This window comes from Bos mutus, chromosome 10 (assembly GCF_027580195.1).
Source record: "Bos mutus isolate GX-2022 chromosome 10, NWIPB_WYAK_1.1, whole genome shotgun sequence".
NCBI lineage: Eukaryota > Metazoa > Chordata > Mammalia > Artiodactyla > Bovidae > Bos > Bos mutus.
This window is the reverse complement of record NC_091626.1, coordinates 97,208,264-97,231,411: the sequence shown is the minus strand read 5'-3', so window position 1 is coordinate 97,231,411 and position 23,148 is coordinate 97,208,264. Positions and strand designations below refer to the sequence as shown.

At 42.4% G+C, this 23,148-nt stretch overlaps 1 protein-coding gene and 1 non-coding gene across 2 annotated transcripts; one reads left to right on the top strand and one right to left on the bottom strand.

The window, feature by feature from the left end:
• Window positions 1-259: 259 nt before the first annotated feature.
• Window positions 260-22,690, bottom strand: NOXRED1 (NADP dependent oxidoreductase domain containing 1). Its single transcript, XM_005908401.2, has 7 exons — window positions 22,518-22,690; window positions 22,248-22,306; window positions 17,503-17,634; window positions 13,566-13,746; window positions 12,667-12,815; window positions 11,055-11,277; window positions 260-936 (listed from the first exon to the last, which is right to left on the bottom strand). The coding sequence occupies exons 1-7, from the start codon at window positions 22,688-22,690 to the stop codon at window positions 756-758; spliced, it is 1,098 nt and encodes a 365-aa protein (XP_005908463.1). The 3' UTR covers window positions 260-755.
• LOC138989635 (U6atac minor spliceosomal RNA) lies at window positions 17,760-17,885 on the top strand. Its single transcript, XR_011465890.1, has one exon. It is a non-coding gene; the product is annotated as a U6atac minor spliceosomal RNA (small nuclear RNA).
• Window positions 22,691-23,148: the final 458 nt, after the last annotated feature.

The following is a 23,148-nucleotide window of genomic DNA, read 5'->3' as shown; positions in this document are numbered from 1 at the left end:
GGAATGTACATACTGTAGAGAATGTAGTTACATACTGCTATAGGAATGTATATACTGTAGAGAATGTAGTTACATACTGCTATAGGAATGTACATACTGTAGAGAATGTAGTTACATACTGCTATAGGAATGTATATACTGTATAGAAAGTAGTTACATACTGCTATAGGAATGTATATATTGTAGAGAATGTAGTTACATACTGCTATAGGAATGTATATACTGTATAGAATGTAGTTACTGCTATAGGAATGTACATACTGTAGAGAATGTAGTTACATACTGCTATAGGAATGTATATACTGTAGAGAATGTAGTTACATACTGCTATAGGAATGTATATACTGTATAGAAAGTAGTTACATACTGCTATAGGAAAAGAATGCTACAGAAAAAGTATGTAACCATCTAATAATGACAGTATAGCTTCTTGAATTTAGTGTTTAGATGAGGGAGAATTTGAATTTACTGAACTGATATTTAGTTGCTGGGAAAGCAGCTTACTTAAATGTGTCAGGTTATGTAGTTTCATTCAGTTGCTTCCAAAAGCCAGACACACCCAAACATACTGATGTAAAGAACTGCTTGTTTTATTCTAAATTTTAAAGAGCCATCAGTACAATTTTCTAATTTCCTCACTGCCTAACATATGGGAAACACCAGACAATCACATGACTTCCACTGACAGTTGAGATAATCAAAGCACTACCTGATTAGAAGGAGAAAAATTCATGATTCCTGAGAGGTCTCTTCTCTTATTGGGATGGAGAACCCGTGGAAACCTCTGGCTGTTCTTGTTCTTTGGTTAGGGAGATGCCAAATGAGTCACAATACAGATGGGTAAAGCAGTCCTGAAAAGTAGTGCTGTTTGAGAGGTACTGGCTAAAGGGAGTTTCCTTGAGTTGCACAGTAGTCAGATCAAACAAGGGGAAAGGCCTGGGGTAGGGAAAAAAAATACTGTTACTTTTTTATGTCTGTTCAATACATCTGATTTTCTGTTAAACATTGCCTTTAAAGAAAGTTTTCCTCCACTTGGAAATAAGGTTCTTCATTTTCTATACCAAACTAATTAAAACTCTTAATTAAAATTTCATCTGGATCTATTCAATATGTGGATTTAATTGTACTTATGAGTTTTCACATGTACAATTCTCTAAATACATTTGGGGAGGCATTCATAATTGGGGAATGATAATAAAATCAACATCCTTTTTGGTATATTTTCCTTGAATTTAGATAGAAAATACATAAGAGGATCACAGAAATTAGAAATGGGAGAGACCTCATTTCTTTTACAATATCCTCTTTAAAAAAAAAAGATAACCTCTTCAACTGTAAAGAGAAAGAAAGAGAGTTAACATGCAAATAAAAATGGGGCAGTGTTAAGTATTAGTCTATAGTGGAATTCAAGTTAAAAACATTAAGATGTAGAGTTTTAGAGTATTTAAAAAATGAAGAGTAAGGCAAGGATATATGCTCTAACCACACTTATTCAACATACCACTGGAAGTTATAGCCAGTGCAATAAGGCAAGAAAAGGAAATAAAAGGCATACAGATGGGAAAGGGAGAACTGAAGTCATCAGTATTTGTAGATGACATTATTGTCTATGTAGAAAAATCCCAAAAAATTACAAAAAAATCTCCTAGAGCTAATAAATGAATTCAGCAAGGTCACAGGATATAAAATAAACACAGAAAAATAAATTTTGTTTATATATATTAGCAGTGAACACTTGGGCAATGAAATTAAAAATGTAGTTCCTTTCACACACACAAAATGGAATACTTAGTGTAAATCAAAACATGTAAAGGACTTGTGTACTGAAAACTACAAAATGCTGATGAAATAAGATAAACAGAGACATATACTGTGTACATGGATGGAAAAACTCAACATTATAAAGATGTCACTTCTCCATGAATCGATCTATACGTGTAATGGTAAAACAAAAATTAGTGACAACACCAAATGCTGGTGAAGATGTAGAGAAACTGAATTATACATTCCTAGTGCTGTAAAAAGAAATAACAACTTTGAAAAACAGTTTCGTAGTGTCTTAAAAAAATTATGCAACCAGTCATTGCACTCCTAAGCATCTGTCCCAGAGAAATGAAAACTTATGTTTATACAAAAACCTGTACATGAATGTTCAGAGCATCTGTATGCATAATAAATACCCCAAAACCGGAAACATCCCAAATGTCCTTCAACAAGTGAATGGTTTAACAAACTGTGGTACATACATATGCCATGAAAACTACCCAGCAATAAAAGGGAACAAACTGTTGATACACACAGCAACCTGGATGAATCTCCAGTGAATTTTGCTGAATGAAAAAGGCCAGTCCCCAAAGTTGCACAATACATGATTCTATTTATATAGTACTCTTGAACTGACAAAATCATAGAAATGGAGAACAGCTCAATGGTTGCCAGTTTAGGAAGAAACAACACGAAGGATCCCTAGTTACAGAGCTGTTTTACATCTTGACTGTGTCAGTGTCGATGTCCTGGTTGTGGTATTGGCTATAGTTTTACAAATACCTACATATAGCTATTGTACTATGGTTTGTTCGGGCACATGGGGTTTCTTTGTATTCTCAATAACTGCATGTGAATCAAAATAATCTTTTAAAAAGTTTTTTAAAGGGAGGGGGATAGAATTAAAAAGTTTAATCCACCAGGAAGGTATAAAAATATGCACTTCTGTGCATCAGATGATATGACTTCAAACTTTATAAAACAAAGATTAGAAATATAAAGATAATTTGAGAAACTACAATGATAGTGGAAAGATTAATATCCCTTGCCTCCCATTCCAACATCATCTGATGAAAAAAGACTGTAGAGCAGCATTTCTCCAACTGTAATGGGCATATCACCTGGGAGTTTGTAAAAGTGCAGATTCTGATTCCATACATCTGGGGTGGGGCCCTGGAATCTACATTTCTAAACAAATGCACAGATGCTGGCATGGCTGTCAGGCAGTTTGAGTAGCAAGGATATGTTGGAAAGGGGAGACATAAAGTGAAAAAATACTCTGAATGATAAGACTACCCCTATACACATGCAGCTTTCTTTCCCTAAGTTGGGTCCCAAAGACTTAAAGATACCAATATTCAGTCTTTCCCACAATCACAGAAAGCTAACCAATCTGATCACATGGACCACAGCCTTGTCTAACTCAATGAAACTATGAGCCATGCCATGTAGGGCCACCCAACAGACAGGTCATGGTGGAGAGATCTGACAGAACGTGGTCCACTGGAGAAGGGAATGGCAAACCACTTCAGTATTCTTGCCTTGAGAACCCCATAAACAGTATGAAAAGGCAAAAAGATAAGACACTGAAAAATGAACTGCCCAGGTCAGTAGGTATCTAATATGTTACTGGAGATCAGTGGAGAAATAACTCCAGAAAGAATGAAGAGACAGAGCCAAAGCAAAAACACCCAGTTGTGGATGTGACTGGTGATGGAAATAAAGTCCAATGCTGTAAAGAACAATATTGCATAGAAACCTGGAATGTTAGGTCCATGAATCAAAGCAAATTGGAAGTGGTCAACCAGATGGCAAGAGTGAATATTGATGTTTTAGGAATGAGTGAACTAAAATGGACTGGAATGGATGAATTTAACTCAGACGGCCATTATATCTACTACTGTGGGCATGGAGTAGCCATCATAGTCAACAAAAGAGTCTGAAATGCAGTACTTGGATGCAATCTCAAAAATGACAGAATGATCACTGTTCGTTTCCAAGGCAAACCATTCAATATCACAGTAATCCAAATCTATGCCCCAACCAGTAATGCTGAAGAAGCCAAAGTTGAAGCTGAAGTTGAACGGTTCTATGAAGACCTACAAGACCTTCTAGAACTAACACCTTGCCGGGGTCCAGCCCCGGTGGATCCAGGGAATTCGAAGCGGGGACGGCGTCGGCGAGGATCAGGAAACAACTGCTTAATTAAATGTTAATTAAGGATATAAAGAGTAATAGAATGAGGATAGCTCAGTAAAATTCAGTGAAGAAAAGAGGCTGAAATAAGGATAGCTCAGTGAGGAAATTCAGTGGAGAAAAGAGGCTGAATAATTCAGCCAGAAGGTAAGAGAAAGAACGACATGGTGAGACCAAGTTTCGGTGAACAAGGCCCGCACTTTATTTTCCAAAGTAGTTTTTATACCTTAAGTTATGCATAGAGGATAATGGGGGAAGAGGTAGAGTCATGCAGTAAGCCAGGCTTTCTTCCTGCAAACTTATCATATGCAAAAGTTTAGGTGATTTGCATCATCTTCTGGCCCGGAGGCCTGTTAACATTTTAAGACCTTTTCTTCAGAAAACTTATTTTTCTCTAAAGGTGGTTGGTCAGGAGCCACCCTCCAAAAAAGCATTAGATAAAGTTGCATTCCTACAGAGCAAAGGTGTGGTGGGCTATAACAAGAAAAAGAATTAATTCAAGGGTCCCAGGTTACAAACATTAAAGCTACTATTTACACCAATTATATTAATCAATACACTGCCAGGGACACAGCAGGTAAGGGATATGGAGACTTAGCAGCAAACATTGGCCCAACAAGTGAAAATCCCTTCACCAATACAATTTCTAATCAATCTTTTGACTGCTCAAAGGAATCTGTATTTAGACAGTTTAGAACATCTCATGCCTCTCAGTTTGGAGGCTCTGAGCAATCACATGTGGCCGGAAAAACCTATTCAGGCAGGCTAGAGGACTTCCAAGGGAGTTTGTAGGTTGAAACACTGTCACACCCAGGAATTAACTGGAGCTGTAAGCTAACTCTATTTTCAGAGAGGTAGTGGGGGACAGCCCCCCGTAAAGTCAGAGGTGTAGGTGAAAGCACAAAGCAGAAAGTAGGCAGACTCTGGTTTTGGGGGTAGATTGCTCGAGAATTTCCAGGGAGACTCCTGAGGCTTGATCCCGCCTTTGCGTATGCCAGGCCTCCTTCCTCATGACCTTTGCCAGGGGCGGAGCTCGCTGCCCGCAAAGTCGCTCAGTCGTGTCTGACTCTTTGCAACCCCATGGACTGTAGCCTACCAGGTTCCTCTGTCCATGGGATTTTCCAGGCAATAGTACTGGAGTGGATTGCCATTTCCTTCTCCAGGGGATCTTCCCAACCCAGGGATTGAACCCGGGTCTCCTGCATTGTAGACAGATGCTTTACCATCTGAGCCACCAGGGAAGTCCCAAAAGAGATGTCCTTTTCATTATAGGGGACTGGAATGCAAAAGTAGGAAGTCAAGAGATACCTGGAGTAACAGGCAAATTTGGCCTTGCAGTACAGAATGAAGCAGGGCAAAGGCTAATAGAGTTTTGCCAAGAGAACACACTGGTCATAGCAAATACCCTGTTCCAACAACACAAGAGAAGACTCTACACATGGACATCACCAGATGGTCAATACTGAAATCAGATTGATTATATTCTTTGCAGCCAAAGATGGAGAAGCTCTAAGAAGAGCTCTAGAAGCTCTTGTTTTAAGTCAGCAAAACCAAGACCAGGAGCTGACTATGGCTCAGATCATGAACTCCTTATTGCCAAATTCAGACTGAAATTGAAGAAAGTAGGGAAAACCACTAGACCATTCAGGTATGACCTAAATCAAATCCCTTATGATTATACAGTGAAAGTGACAAAAAGATTCAAAGGATTAGATCTGATAGACAGAGTGCCTGAAGAACTATGGACAGAGGTTCATGACATTGTACAGGAGACAGGGATCAAGACCATCCCCAAGAAAAAGAAATGCAAAAAGGCAAAATGGTTGTCTGAAGAGGCCTTACAAACAGCTGAAAAAAGAAGAGAAGGGAAAGGCAAAAGAGAAAAGGAAAGATATACCCATTTGAATGCAGAGTTCCAAAGAATAGCAAAGAGAGATAAGAAAGCCTTCCTCAGTGATCAGTGCAAAGAAATACAGGAAAACAATAGAATGGGAAAGACTAGAGATCTCTTCAAGAAAATTAGAGAATACCAAGGAACGTTTCATGCAAAGATGGGCTCAATAAAGGACAGAAATGATATGGACCTAAAAGAAGCAGAAGATATTAAGAAGAGGTGGCAAGGATACACAGAAGAACTATACAAAAAAGATAATCACGACCTAGATAATCACAATGGTGTGATCACTCACCTAAAGCCAGACATCCTGGAGTGCAAAGTCAAGTGGGCCTTAGGAAGCATCACTATGAACAAAGCTACTGGAGGTGATGGAATTCCAGTTGAGCTATTTCAAATCCTGGAAGATATGCTGTGAAAGTGCTGCACTCAATATGCCAGCAAATTTGGAAAACTCAGCAGTGGCCACAGGACTGGAAAAAGTCAGTTTTCATTCCAATCCCAAAGAAAGGCAATGCCAAAGATTGCTCAAACTACTGCACAATTGCACTCATCTCACACGCTAGTATAGTAATGCTCAAAATTCTCCAAGCCAGGTTTCAACAGTACATGAACCGTGAACTTCCAGATGTTCAAGCTGGTTTTAGAAAAGGCAGAGGAACCAGAGATCAAGTTGCCAACATCCATTGGATCATCAAAAAAGCGAGAGAGTTCCAGAAACACATCTATTTCTGCTTTATTGACTATGCCAAAGCCTTTGACTGTGTGGATCACAATAAACTGTGGAAAATTCTGAAAAAGATGGGAATACCAGACCACCTGACCTGCCTCTTGAGAAATCTGTATGCAGGTCAAGTCGCAACAGTTAGAACTGGACATGGGACAACAGACTGTTTCCAAATAGGAAAAGGAGTATGTCAAGGCTGTATATTGTCACCCTGCTTATTTAACTTATATGCAGATTACATCATGAGAAATGCTGGGCTGGATGAAGCACAAGCTGGAATCAAGATTGCCGGGAGAAATATCAAGAACCTCAGATATGCAGATGACACCACCCTTATGGCAGAAAGTGAAGAACTAAAGAGCCTCTTGATGAAAGTGAAAGAGGAGAGTGAAAAAGTTGGCTTAAAACTCAACAGTCAGAAAACTAAGATCATGGCATCTGGTACCATCACTTTATGGCAAATAGATGGGGAAACAATGGAAACAGTGACAGACTTTTTTGTGGGGGGGCTCCAAAATCACTGCAGATGGTGACTGCAGCCATGAAATTAAAAGACACTTGCTCCTTGGAAGAAAAGTTATGACCAACCTAGATAACATATTAAAAAGCAGAGACATTACTTTGCCAGCAAAGGTCTATCTAGTCCAGGCTATGGTTTTTCCAGTAGTCATGTATGGATGTGAGAGTTGGACTGTGAAGAAAGCTGAGCGCTGAAGAATTTTGAACTGTGGTGTTGGAGAAGACTCTTGAGAGTCCCTTGAACAGCAAGGAGATCCAGCCAGTCCATCCTAAAGGAAATCAGTCCTGAATATTCATTGGAAGCACGGATACTGAAGCTGAAACTCCAATACTTTGGCCACCTGATGCAAAGAACTGACTCATTTGAAAGGACCCTGATTCTGGGAATGACTGAAGGCAAGAGGAGAAGGGGACACAGAGGATGAGATGGTTGGATGGCATCACCAACTCAATGGACATGAGTTTGAGTAAGCTCCAGGAGTTGGTGATGGACAGGGAAGCCTGGTGAACTGCAGTCCATGGGGTCGCAAAGAGTCAGTTGGACACGACTGAGTGACTGAACTGAACTGAACAGAAGGAAAAGCTGATCAAATCACTCTACAGTAGAGACCATGGTAGCAAACACAGAGTTTCCAAGCAACTTTTCAGTAATCAGGATCTTAAATATGAGCAGGAAGTCAAGGTTTTCCATATACTTGAAAGAAAATCTCTAAAATGAATGATGGAGAGCATAACAAACGATCAAAAAAATTCCAAAGGAAACAGACTTCTCAGAGGATTAAAAAAACGCTATCGTTTACATTCTCAAAGGATAAGACATGGTACTGCATAGGAAGATGACAACAGGATGCTACACGATAAAGGAATATTTGGAGACTACAGAAATATTTGAAAATGAAAATATGTTCTAAATATAGTAGCAGAAACAAAAACAAGATAGTTGACGCAATCTCTCAGAAAGCAGAGAAAAAAGACAAAAATACTGAAAATAGGAGAACTTAAGAAAATCAAGAGATCAGCCCAGCAGATCCAATATTGGGCTTATAAAATATTCAGAAGGAAGAAAAGAGGAAACAGGGAATGGGAGGAAATTATCAAAGCATAATTGGAGAAAATTGGAGAACTTCACATGCAGATTGAAAATGACCATTGAATAGTCTGTTTCTTTTATAGGTGGCAATCACATGTATATTTGCTTTACAATAATTCATTAAACTGTATATTCATGAATTTATGGAATACGTACTTTTTCTGTGTATATGTTATATTGTACAATTCTTTTTTTTTAAGTTAAGGGAAAAAAAGGGAGAGGCCCACCAAGCGTCCAATCCAGTGAATTATAATAGACCTACATCATGAAGGCAATGGCACCCCACTCCAGTACTCTTGCCTGGAAAATCCCATGGACGGAGGAGCCTGGTGGGCTGCAGTCCATGGGGTCGCGAAGAGTCGGACACGACTGAGCGACTTCCCTTTCACTTTTCACTTTCATGCATTGGAGGAGGAAATGGCAACCCACTCCAGTGTTCTTGCCTGGAGAATCCCATGGACAGGGGAGCCTGGTGGGCTGCAGTCCATGGGGTAGCTGAGGGTCGGACACAACTGAGCGACTTCACTTCACTTTACATCATGACACATAATAAAATTTCAGGATGCTGAGATCAAAAGATACTATAAGCTTCCAGAGAGAAAACAAACAGGTTTCAGACCAAGCATGGCCTGAAGATTAGAATGGCCCTCTACCTCTGAACAGCAACTCTAAAAGCTGAAAGACAATGGAGCGCTGCCTTCAAAATTCTGAGGGAAATTATTTCTAACCTAGATTCTACACCTTGGCTGTGTTTTCAATAAAATATTAGTGTAAAATAAAAACATTGTCATACATAGTCCTTAAAAATTACCACACAGCCTTTATGGAAGAAGCTAGTACAGGAAAACATATTCCATCATAATGAAGAAGTAGATGAAGCCAGAGGAAGACAGGGTCCAGGAAAAAGAGATCCAACATAAGAGAGAGGCAAAGGGAGTCCTAGGAAAAGGGGGGAGGAAGATGCCCAAACTGAAAGTGTGTCACAGGTCACTAGTGATTAATTAGAATACAAAACATAAGAGACTTTCCTGGTGGTCCAGTGGTTAAGAAGCCACCTTCCAATGCAGGGGACGCGGTTTGATCCCTGGTCAGGGAACTAAGATCCCTATGCTGCAGGGCAACTGAGTCCATGCAATGCAACTCGAGAAGCTTACATGCCATAGCGAAGACCCAGCACAGCCAAAAAAAAAAGGTGGGGGGGAGCAGGGGAGGGGGACAATCAAGGATTTCTTCCAGGTTTTGGGTTGAACAACTCTTCCAAGGAGCGTGTAATTAGACAGAAACACTGAAAGAGCAGGCATGCGAGCAGGGATGCTTTTAGACACATGGAGTTTGAGTGGAGATGGTGGGTATGAAGAACTGACATCTAGGCTAGGCATATGGAGTCCTGTGCTGGCAGAGTAAAGATGGCAACCTAAGTCTCCACAGTGGAAAAGACCACCCAAGAACAAAGTGTAGAATGAGAAAAGAAGGCTTCGACAGAGCCCTGAAAACTCCCAGATTTAAGGATGGGGCAGAAGAGGACCTGGAAAGGCAGGATAAAGGGACAGGAAGAAAACGAAGAGCATGTGAGTATATCAGGAAGACTAAGAGACGCAATTGCTTCAGGAAGGATGCTATGTTAAATAGCCAGGAAAGAAAAGGATTTAGAAGTGTCCCGTGACCACGTTCCTACTATAGGTGGCTCAGGTTCAGTACCTGGTCGGACAACTAAGATCCCAAAGGCTGTGAGTGAGGTGTGGCCAAAATAAATAAACACTTTTAAAAAAGAATGGTAAATTCTATGTTCTGTGTATTTTACCACGACTAACAAGAAAATCGTGAATCCCATGAACTCTGGACTTTAGGAATAATAACTTGCCATGTGAACGCGAGGGGGTTGTAGGGGAAACTGCAGGTCAGGAGGCAGGTGCTCTATGGGAACCGTCCGCTCAATATTTCTGTAAACTTAAACTTGCTCTAAAAAAATTGTATCTATTCTTTTAAATAAAAAGATAAAAGTATCCGGTGGATTTAGTGACATGGAAGTCTCTGGTAACAAGGGCAACCATTTGTCCCCATTAGATTATTAAAGATTAATAAGAATGATCTAATAATTATGAAACTATAGTGAAATGGCACTCTCGTACACTATTGCTGGAAATATAAGTAAGCATCATGTTTTTGATAGGTAATTTAGGAATATCTGTCAAACATAAAATATATATAACCTCTGACCCAGAAATTCTACTGGTACAAGTGTGCAAAGTTTAAGGATAAAAATGTTCAAAGCAGTTCCTTTATGCAAAATGTGGGGCCGGGGTACAACGCCATCAAGAGGAAATAGAATGAATAAATACTGTTAAAGAAACATATCCACCAGGACATATGTATACCTAGGGCTGAGTCATGCTGATGTATGGCAGAAACCAACACAATATTGTAAACCAATTATCCTCCAATTAAAAATAAATTAATTAAAAAAAAAGAAATGTATCCAGCAGATGCCTACACCATGCTCATGAATGAAGTAGATATTATTGTACTAACACAGAGCGATACCTATGACATAGTGAGTATAGTCCCCATGTTTCTAAAATGTACATATAGATACAGATATGCATACACATTATACTATAATGCTAATATACATATATGTTTGTAAATACATAAGGTGAAGAGACAAAAGCGATTAGAGGTGGTCTATAAAAAGGGATTGGGGTGGGGGCAAAAGAGGGCTCTCATTTCTCCACTAGTTGGATTTTTTTTCCTAAGAATGTATTATTTTTATGAATTTTTAAAAGAACATGAAAGGAAAAATAAAAAAACATCTGCTAAGACAACAGTGTGGGAGAAGTTCGAATGGCCACCGTCTGATACTCTACCGTCTCTGAGACAGGTTCTTGGCATAGATCTGACTGACAAAATCTTGGGCTTGAAATTGTAGGGGTGATGCTTCGTCCTCCCTACAGGCCTTGAGGTGCTGGGAGGAGAACAGCTCGCTCAGATGCTGCAGCACTTGGGGGTGCGGCATGTCCTTTGCTGTGCAGAAGTTTAAGAGTGCATAAAACATCCCCTCCAGCCACTTGATGTTGAGGCTTATTCCCCCTAAACATCAGTGAGAAAGGAAACACCAGTGAGCACCACCTAAAAAGGTCTACAGGGAACCGAGGACAAACCCCAGACAGTGAACAGCTACCTTCTGTCCAAGACAGTTTGGTTATGTAAACTTCTTTACCAGACCAAGAGCCCTGGGTGTGCCCTTTATAACACGTCATGTGTTAACCCTACCTACAGATAGGTTAATGTAGACATTGCTAATGACAGATGCATCTTGGGAAATCTCTGGAATGGTTCTTGCAATAAGGCGCACTGCAAGATTACAGTAAGGAAAAGCCATTTGGTCCCAGAGGCTGCATTCTTTTGTTTAAACAGGCTCTCCTCTCTAGTTGTTTCCAACTCATCCTTAGAAGGTCTGATTAATCACACTTCTCAACTTTTCCTTTAAAAAGGCTGCTTTTTAAAAAAATTTTTTTTTAGATTTTTAAAAAATGTGGATCATTTTTAAAGTCTTTGCTGAATTTATTACAATATTGCTTCTGTTTATATATACATATATATATATACACATATATATATATATACACACACATACACACCTGTGGCTCAGCTGGTGAAGAATCCGCCTGCAATGCAGGAGATCTGGGTTCGATCCCTGGGTTGGGAAGATCCCCTGGAGAAGGGAACGGCTACCCACTCCAGGATTCTGGCCTGGAGAATTTCATGGACTATATAGTCCATGGGGTCACAAAGAATCGGACACAACTGAGCGGCTTTCAGTTTTCATATACATTTTTAAGTATTTATTTTATCTTTGGCTGCGCTGGGTCTTCACTGCTGCGCGGGCTTTTCTCTAGTTGCTGCAGACGGGGGCTACTCCCTAGTTGTAATATACGGGCCTTTCGCTGCAGTGGCCTCTCTGGCTGCAGAGCGTGGGCTCCAGGGCATTCAGGCTTCAGTGGTTTTGGCTCTGGGGCTCTAGAGCACTGGTTCAATAGTTATGGCACAAGGGCTTAGCTGCTTTGCAGCATGAGGGATCTTCCCGGATCAGGGACCAAGCCCGCATCTCCTACATTGGTAGGTGGAACCACTGAGCCACCAGGGAAGCCCTGCTTCTGTTTTTTTATATTTTGGTTTTTTTGGCCACGAGGCATGTGGGATTTTAGCTCCCCAACCAGGGGTCAAACCCGAACCCCCTGCTTTGGATGGCAAATTCTTAACCACTAGACTGACAAGGGAAGTCCCTAAAAAGGCTGCTTTTTGCCACCAAAGTTGTTCCCATATAAAACCTAAGTAGCTGAGAATGCCATCTAGCATCTAGCATGTTCTTCCCCCCCACACACACCCTCAGCACAACCACACCAGGGTTTAATAAGACAGCAACAGGTCAAGAGGAAGGTAATTTTCAAAAGTGCCAAAAATATAGTGAGCCCTTACCAGCAGGACTGTAGGGGCAGGTAGCCTGAAGAATCACGGGGTCTTGGAGAGCAGCGGTGATCTCATTGGCCCCCCAGATGTGGGCAAGATCTTCAGCACACTGATACTGGGGCCTCAAGATGTTAGTGTGATTCAGTAGGAGTTTCAACCTGCAAGTAAAGCAATCAAGGCAGGGAGTGCAGAGCCAGGACTGGACGTGATCCACGGAGGGCACATCCAGCCCCAACCACACAGTCCCCTGCACAGCACAGCCCAGAGGCAAATGCAGGTGTGGGACAACCTCTTAGCCGGACGGTTCACCCATCCTCCTCAGATACACTTATTGAAAGTTACCACGAGCCAGGCGCTGGGCCCAGCACTAGATGTACCAAAAGGGTATCTGACACATGCTCTCCATCAATTTTCATGCTGTTGACCCGGATACAAGGGAACACGAGTCAACTTCAAGTAGGTGAAAGTGAAAGTTGCTCAGTTGTGTCCGACTCTTTGTGACCCTGTGGACTATATATACAGTCCATGGAATTCTCCAGGCCAGAATCCTGGAGTGGGTAGCCTTTCCCTTCTCCAGGGGATCTTCCCAACCCAGGGATCGAACCCAGGTCTCCTGCACTGCAAGTGGATTCTTTACCAGCAAAGCCACAAGGGAAGCCCCAAGTAGGTGGAAACAATGCTCTGTTTCTGCTCTAAACATTTGCACATCAAAGAAAATGCCCCACCCGCAAGTGGTGTTGATGGAAAAAAGGGGAGGACACAATTTCAAAGGCTGGCTTGGGCCCTTCTGCTGATGAAGATGCTTCCACCTCATGACTGGGAATGGTCAACTCCAAGAGGTAGGGGCGGGGGTGGACATGAGGTGACAGAGAGGTCCTGCCAGCCCTGTGCTCACCCTAACAAGATACCTGGATACTGGGATGGCAGAGACAAAGCTGTACACAATGCAGTCTTTCCCAAGCCGGGTTTGAATTTCTACGCAGATATTAGGCAGCTGAGATGGCAGGCAGCAGAGGAATACCACATTGGCCCATCCCACCAGAGAAGCGTTCTGGTAAAAACACTGGATTCCCAGTTTCTTGAATTCATCTGGGAGGGAATAAAAGAAGTCAGATAGATCACAATACAGAAGACTTCGGAGTCAACATCAACTTTGGGTAAAGTGAAAATTGTAGTCCTGTCTGACTCTTTGCGATCTCATGGACTGTAGCTTGCCCGGCTCTTCTGTCCATGGAATTCTCCAGGCAAGAGTACTGGAGTAGATTGCCATTTCCTCCTCCAGGGGATCATCCTGATCCAGGGATTGAATTTGGGTCTTCTGCATTGCAGGCAGATCCTTTACCAGTTGAGCCTCTAGAGAAGCCCCCAACTTTGGGGAGAGGGTGGCAACTATTTTATCTCAAGTCTTGTCACCAGGTGTGGCTTCCTAGGTGGCGCTAGTGGTAAAGAACCTGTCTGCCAATGCAGGAGACATAAGAGATACCAGTTCGATCCCTGGGTCAGGAAGATTCCCTGGAGGAGGGCATGGCAACCCACTCCAGTATTCTTGCCTGGAGAATCCCATGGACAGAGGAGTCTGGCAGGCTATGGTCCAAAGGGTCGCAAAGAGTTGGATACAACTGAAGTGACCTAGCACGTATACACACTTGTCACCACATAAATCAGAAGAAATTCCCTTATGGCTTCTAAAAGCCACACAGCAAAGCCCTGGCCCCACGACTACGACAGCTGATGCCACCACAGCTGTGCTCGAGATTGTTAGATAATTCATCCTGACCTCATGTTTAAACCAAATGCTAGAATTTTTCAGATTTTTTTTTTTTTAGAAAGAGAAAAGTCTGAACAAAGCCTTCTGCTCCAGTTTACTGACTTTACCATGTATCAGGTGATGTATGAAGTACTTGAGACACATTATTGAGGGAATCCTTGGCTTCCCTGGTGGTTCAGTTGGTAAGGAATCACCAGCAATGCAGGAGACTTGGTTTTGATCCCTGAGTCAGGAAGATCCTCTGGAGAAGGAAATGGCAACCCACTCCAGTATTCTTGCCTGGGAAATCCCATGGACAGAGGAGGCTGAGAGGTATAGTCCATGGGGTCATAAAGAGTCGGACATGAATTAGTGACTAAACCCCCAATGGGGAATCCTCACAAGAACCTTATGAGGCAGAGGCCAGTATTATCCCTCTATTATAGGGATATAATATTTCCCTATAAACTATATATCCCTATATTACAGAAGTGAAAGCTGAAGCTTCGAGAATCACGTGACTGGGAATTTCCTGGCAGTCCAGTAGTTAGGACTCTGGGCTTCCATTGCAGGGGCGTGGGTTTGGTCCCTGATCAGGTAAAGACAAGCAACCAAAGCAAAATAAAACATGCTCTTTATAAAACAGAATTGTGTGACTGGGACACAATTAAACAGCTTAACTGGCTTGAACTGGTGGAGAGAGAGAAAGTGACTGAGAGAGTGGAAGAGGGAAGAGGACAGGAGTAGTTTGGGAAACTCTGCTTGTAGTTTCAGTAAAGTGTACACAATTTAATGTCAACAAGATATTTATAAACACAGAGAGAAACATAATAACTCATGTCCTTGCTAAAGCCACTCCTTGGTAGCTAATCATTTGATTGTACTTATGTGACCTGAGGGGTTTCCCAGGTGGCTCAGTGGTAAAGAATCCATCGGCCAAAGTAGGAGACACGAGTTCGATCCCTGGTTGGGGAGGATCCCAAATGCCACGGAGCAGCTAAGCCCATGAGCCGCAACTGTTGAGCCTGTGCTCTCAGGCCCACGAACTACTGAAGCCCACACGCCCAAATGTTCGTACTCTGCAACAAGAGAAGCCACCGCAATGAGCTAGCCCACACATCGCAACTAGAGAATAGCCCCCATTCACTGCAGCTAGAGAAAAACCCTCACGGCAGCAAAGACCCAGTGCAGCCATAAAATAAATAAATAAAACTATTAAGAAAAAAGAAACCTACTGTATAGCACAGAGAATTACACTCAATATTTTGTAATCACCTATGTGGGAAAAGAATCTGAAAAAGAACATACATACTTATATGATGTATAACTAAATCACTTTATTGTACATCTGAAAATAACACCTTATAAATCAACTATACTTCAATTAAAAAAATAATTAAAACTAATTTAGAGCCAAGAAAAAGTACAAACTGTATGATTCCATTTGTACGAAATTCTACAGAATGTAAACTAACTGGTAGTGACAGAAATCAGATCAGTGGTTTCCTGAGTGGGACCTGCAGGGAGGTGGAGAGGTTCATGACTTGACTGTGTTGATGCTTTCATAGGAGCATACAGGTGTCAAAACATCAGACTGTACACTTAAAAATATTTTTTAAAATATTTATTTATTTGGCTGTGCCGGGTCTTAGTTGCGACATGTGGGGTCTTTAGTTGCGGCATTTGGGGTCTAGTTCCCTGACCAGGGATAGACCCAGGCCCCTTATCTTGGGAGCATGGAGTCTCAGCCACTGAAACAGCAGGGAAGTCCCTCAAACTATACACTTTCAAAATGTACGATTTATTATATACAAAGTGTATCTCAATAAAGCTGTATCTGTTCTTTGACCTAGCAATTAAAAAAAAAATTATGAATCAGGAAGTCCTACTCAGTAAGGCACAGTTACATAAATTACCTTAAGTCATACTTTAGGAATACTGTACAACCTTAAAATCATGATTTTCAAGAATGTCAAATAATATGCAAATGATCCATTAACTGTTTTTAAAAGCAGGATACAAAAAGCTTTGCATAGTTTTAGTTACTGGTATAATCTGATATAATCAGAAGAAAAAATGGAAAAGCAATGATAACCTGATAAGGAAATTATAGGTAGTTATTATTTACTTTCCTATAGAGTAATTTTCTCAATTTTTTATAACACGCATGTATTATTTTACATGTTTTAAATTATTGAAATATAATTTGCACACAGTGCATCACACAGATTTGAAGTAAATAGTTTGATTCTTTTTGACAAATGCAGACATCCAAGGAACGTGCACCTTTCTCAAGAAACAGAATGTCTACATCTGCCCAGAAAGTTCCCTGGGGCCTCTTCTCAGTCTCCCCAGAAGCACTCACTGTTCTGATTTCTACCACCAGAGGTTAATAAATGGAATCACTGCAAAACATTAAAAAAATTTTTTTCAGTACGTGGTATTATTATTTTTTTGACTCTGCCACATGGCATGCAGGATCTTAGCTCCCCAACCAGGGATCGAACCCATGCTCCTTGGAGTGGAAGCATGGAGTCCTAACCACTAGAAAGCCAGAGAAGTCCCCCGTAAATGGTGTTTTTAAAAAACAAGGCCAAATGTTTGGAAGCAGTAAACCACTTGGACTCTAACTGGTCCAGTTAGAAGATTTGAATTCTGTTTGGAAAGCATCTCTGAATCAAAGATCCAGAAAGATATCTGGCCATAGGGCGCAGGGAGGAGAGATGGATATAAATATTTAGGTGGAAAAGAAAGGCGCTTTAGGGAAGAAGTTTTTAAAAAAAATCTTTCTGGGACTTCCCTGGTAGTCCAGAGGCTAAGACTCTGTGCTCCCAATGCAGGGGGCCCAGGTTCCATCCCTGGTTGGAGAACTAGACCCCACACGCCGAGACTGAAAAAAGATCCTGAATGCCACAATGAAGATTAAAGATCCCAAGTGCCGCAGCTAAGACCCAGTGCAGCCAAATTAAGTATTGAAATTAAAAAAAAAACACTTTCCAGCTTTTCTCAGGGCTAGCAAGCTGAGAACTCGGCCAGCTGTATGCAAGGATTCCTCTTTCGAGGGCCCCTTTCCAAATGGCCTGCCCAGTGCTCCTCACCCAGGGTCTCTGGCCTCCGAGTGGAGATCCGCAGATTCTCAGCAGGGATGGGGATGAACTGGAGCAGCATGTGTGCCAGCTGCTTCCCAAGGTGGCCGCCTCCGATGATGCCCACCTTTAATGCATCGTCATCTTGAGTTTCTTCACGCAACCCAGTCAAGTGACATTTAGAGGTTCGCTTCTCCAGTACTAATTTTCTGGCGAATGATTCTCTGGAGAATGAACACAGACACACACAAATATTAAGACATGCACGTGTGTTGTATGAAAGGAGAGAAGGTTAGCACTCCCCTTGACAAGGATGGAAGAGACTCTCGGGCCTGACAACAGGCATACGGTTAGGGCATTGCCACCTACTTCGTGGCATCTAACCACTGTTTTTAAAGAGACACATGTACCCCAGCATTTATTACTGCACTGTTTCCAATAGCTAGGACACAGAAGCAACCTAGATGTCCATCGGCAGATGGTGGTACATATATACAATAGAATATTACATATCGGCAGATATGTGGTACATATATACAATAGAATATTACTCATCTATGAGAAAGAATGTATTTGAGTCAGTTTTAGTGAGATGGGTGAAACTGGAGCCTATTATAGAGTGAAATAAGTCAGAAATACCAGTACAGTATATTAACACACATATATATATATATGGAATTTAGAAAGATGGTAACGAGGATCTTATATACAAGGCAGCAAAAGAGACACAGATGTAAAGAACAGACTTTTGGACTGTGTGGGAGAAGGGGAGGGTGGGATGATTTGAGAGACTAGCATTGAAACATGTATATTACCATAGTTAAAACAGATGACCAGTGCAAATTCGATGCATGAAGCAGGGCACTCAAAGCCAGTACTCTGGGACAACCCAGAGGGCTGGGGTGGGGAGGGAGGTGGGAGGGGCGTTCAGGATGGGGGGACACATGTGCACCCATGACAGATCCATGTTAATGTATGGCAAAAAGCACCATAATATTGCAAAATAATTATCCTCCAATTTAAATAATTTTTTTAAAAAGACATGCACGCCCTTAGCCCTTCTTGACTGTCAATCTCTGACTTTCTCTGCTTTAACTTCTTCAAATGCAGCCTGCTGCACCACCTTAAGTCCTTCAGAGAGAAGCATTCCAACTATGTGCCACTGACCCAGCTTCAGGCTTCCCTGGTGGCTTAGTCGGTAAAGAATCTACCTACCAATGCAGGAGATGCAGGTTCAGTCCCTGCGTTGGGAAGATTCCCTGGGGAAGGAAATGGCAACCCACTCCAGTATTCTTGCCTGGGAAATCCCATGCACAGAAGAGCCTGGTGGTTTACAGTCCATGGGGTCGCAGAGTCGGACTAGACCTAATGACTAAACCACAACAATGACCCAGCTTCTCTGGATGGAATGAAATGTTCCTCCTGAGTGAATTTTCCAAAGAGTAAAGCATACCCCTTTCAAAAGATCAGCACTTGTTTAAAACCTTCTTAAATGAACTCTTTTTTGGTTACATGTATTGTGCATTTCCTTGCCTTCTTAAACACAAGGTCTGACTGTTAACTATTGGCCACAGGACCATCACTGTGAACAGCCACCATCATACCTTATCCCGGAACACAGGGAGCCAGTCCTTCCACTGTTTCCTGCGTGGACAGTGGTCCATTTCCATCTCCACCAGGACAAGTGCACTCCTCTCCTACCATACACCTCCTCTTCCTGGTTTGCTATTTCAGTTCTGCACACACCCAGGAAATCACGTAACTTAGCTTTTTCTCCAATGTGATGATTTATCAAAGAAAATGGTTTATACGGGAAAACAGACCGGAGAAAGGGAGGATCAAGGATTTGAGGCCACTCTTTCTGGAGATTCACTCACTGTTGGTTCTGCATGTGTTTCCTTTGCCCAAGATGAACAAGGTCTGACCCCTGAACACATAGGCATCATTTTATGTTGTTATAGGATGATCTTGATATCTGTGGGGCTTCCCTGATAGCTCAGCTGGTGAAGAATCCACCTGCAATGCAGGAGACCCTGGTTCGATTCCCGGGTTGGGAAGATCCGCTGGAGAAGGGATAAGCTATGCACTCCAGTATTTGGGGGCTTCCCTGGTGGCTCAGCTGGTAAAGAATCTGTCTGCGATGCAGGAGACCTGGGTTCAATCCCTGGGTTGGGAAGATCCCCTGGAGAAGGGAAAGGCTACCCACTCCAGTATTCTGGCCTGGAGAATTCCATGGACTGTGTAGTCCATGGGGTTGCAGAGAGTCAGACATGACTGAGCGACTTTCACTTCACTTATAGTTGTTCTGTATTTCTGTGAAAAATGGAGTCTTTACACTCTGGAGCTTCCATCTAAGCATGACAAGCCACATTCTATGTGAGGCTTCTCTTTTGGTTAAAAGGAGAGCGTTTTCCCACTGTGTCTAATCCTTCCAAATAGAAGGTGCCTCCTGAGAGTTTCCCATGTTGGTTTCTCATCACACGTCTTTGGAGGCAGCCCACAGGTTTATGCTTCCCTATCAGAAACCCTTCTTCAGCTATCAATGCAAAGAAATAGAGGAAAACAAAAGAATGGGAAAGACTAGGGATCTCTTCAAGAAAATCAGAGATACCAAAGGAACATTTCATGCAAAGATGAGCTCGATAAAGGACAGAAATGGTATGGACCTAACAGAAGCAGAAGATATTAAGAAGAGATGGCAAGAATACACAGAAGAACTGTACAGAAAAGATCTTCATGACCCAGATAATCACGATGGTGTGATCACTGACCTAGAGCCAGACATCCTGGAATGTGAAGTCAAGTGGGCCTTAGAAAGCATCACTATGAACAAAGCTAGTGGAGGTGATGGAATTCCAGTTGAGCTACTCCAAAACCTGAAAGATGATGCTGTGAAAGTGCTGCACTCAATATGCCAGCAAATTTGGAAGACTCAGCAGTGGCCACAGGACTGGAAAAGGTCAGTTTTCATTCCAATCCCAAAGAAAGGCAATGCCAAAGAATGCTCCAACTACTGCACAATTGGACTCATCTCACACGCTAATAAAGTAATGCTCAAAATTCTCCAAGCCAGGCTTCAGCAATATGTGAACCGTGAACTTCCTGATATTCAAGCTGGTTTTAGAAAAGGCAGAGGAACCAGAGATCAAATTGCCAACATCCGCTGGATCACAGAAAAAGCAAAAGAGTTCCAGAAAAACATCTATTTCTGCTTTATTGACTATGCCAAAGCCTTTGACTGTGTGGATCACAATAAACTGTGGAAAATTCTGAAAGAGATGGGAATACCAGACCAACTGATCTGCCTCTTGAGAAATTTGTATGCAGGTCAGGAAGCAACAGTTAGAACTGGACATGGAACAACAGACTGGTTCCAAATAGGAAAAGGAATATGTCAAGGCTGTATATTGTCACCCTGCTTATTTAACTTATTTGCAGAGTACATCATGAGAAACGCTGGACTGGAAGAAACACAAGCTGGAATCAAGATTGCTGGGAGAAATATCAATAACCTCAGATATGCAGATGACACCACCCTTATGGCAGAAAGTGAAGAGGAACTCAAAAGTCTCTTGATGAAAGTGAAAGTGGAGAGTGAAAAAGTTGGCTTATTAAAGCTCAACATTCAGAAAATGAAGATCACGGCATCCGGTCCCACCACTTCATGGTAAATAGATGGGGAAACAGTGGAAACAGTGTCAGACTTTATTTTTCTGGGCTCCAAAATCACTACAGATGGTGACTGCAGCCATGAAATTAAAAGACGCTTACTCCTTGGAAGAAAAGTTATGACCAACCTAGATAGCATATTCAAAAGCAGAGACATTACTTTGCCAACAAAGGTTCGTCTAGTCAAGGCTATGGTTTTTCCTGTGGTCATGTATGGATGTGAGAGTTGGACTGTGAAGAAGGCTGAGCGCCGAAGAATTGATGCTTTTAAACTGTGGTATTGGAGAAGACTCTTGAGAGTCCCTTGGACTGCAAGGAGATCCAACCAGTTCATTCTGAAGGAGATCAGCCCTGGGTGTTCTTTGGAAGGAGTGATGCTGAAGCTGAAACTCCAGGACTTTGGCCACCTCATGCGAAGAGTTGACTCATTGGAAAAGACTCTGATGCTGGGAGGGATTGGGGGCAGGAGGAGAAGGGGACAACAGAGAATGAGATGGCTGGATGGCATCACTGACTCGATGGACGTGAGTCTGAGTGAACTCCGGGAGTTGGTGATGGACAGGGAGGCCTGGCGTGCTGCAATTCATGGGGTCGCAAAGAGTCGGACACGACTGAGCGACTGATCTGATCTGATCTGATCTGATCAGTCAGCAAACTGCTTGAGTCCTCTGCCTCCTCAGGTATGTGCTATACCTTTAATATGCTTGACTGGGATCTGGGCCCCCATCTGGGAGTTAATCTAATGTCAGAGGAAAGTAAACTGAGAAGTAGACTGAGGGCTGGGGGTTGGGGAGGCAACAAATGCTCCAAGAGTGACCTAGAGTTACAGAATCCAGGAGCCTTAGTCCTAAGTACTTGGCTCTCACATGCCTCTTATTCAAGTGTCAAGAAGCCAGGACTGGACTGAGAGTTTCTTTGAAAATCAGTATTCCTGTTTTCAGGCAAGTCATCTGGCCATAGGGACCCCCAAAGTCCGTGGAAGCTTTCTTGTGAGGAGGCATTCCACTGTTAGCCCGAAAAGAAAAAAAATGACCCCCATTTTCAGCCAATAGACATGGAATGGCCCACCATTAGCATCTGTGGAAGACAAGCTGGTTGTCCTGATGAGAGTGAATGAATGGATGGGTGAATGGATGATTTAATCAGTCTACTCACCAAAAGGAAACCACCATTAATCCATGCCATTACATAGCCACAGCCAAGGCACCTGATTTATGTCTCCCTGGTGCTTTCAGACCAGGAGTGCTTCAGTGTAGTTTACACAAGGCAGGAAGACACTCCCCCTGCCAAAGTTATGCTCCAATATAAAAGTTAAGTCATCTGGATTCTCTGCAGAGATTCTTCTCCATCTACTTGACCCTAGGGACCCAGCGTACCTCAAATTATGGAGTAGCTTGCAGAAGAAGGTTGCGTGGGCGCAGGCCTTGGTCATCAGACCATGAGAACGGCCCAGCAAATACAGCCAGCTTTGGTCTTCCTCATGAATCCCGGACTCAAACTTCATGGTCTCAAGATCCTCTAGCAGGTCCATTTCCAAGCCAGCATCTACTGCAGTGACAGATGCCAATCACTTCAACCGTCTGTCCCCAAGAAAGAGCAGGGCATGCGCCAAGTCCCTGGTTCTCCTGATGGCGATTTCAGCACCTCCCCTCCCAGTTCCAAACTGGCAGCTCCCATCCACTTCTCTGAGTCTGAGTCCTGGAGGATTCCTAAGCACTGACTACCTGTGAATCTGGCTTTCTTGGTGGCTCAGCAGTAAAGAATCGGCCTGCAGTGCAGGAGATCCAGGAGATGCAGTTTCAATCCCTGGGTCGGGAAGATCCCGTGGAGGAAATGACAACCCACTCCAGTATTCTTGCCAGAAAACCGCATGAACAGAGGGGAGCCTGGTGGGCTACAGCCCATAGGGTCACAAAGAGTTGGACACGACTGAGCGACTCCTGAGCCTACACCCATCAATCAAGAATACTGGATTCATGAAAAACCTGG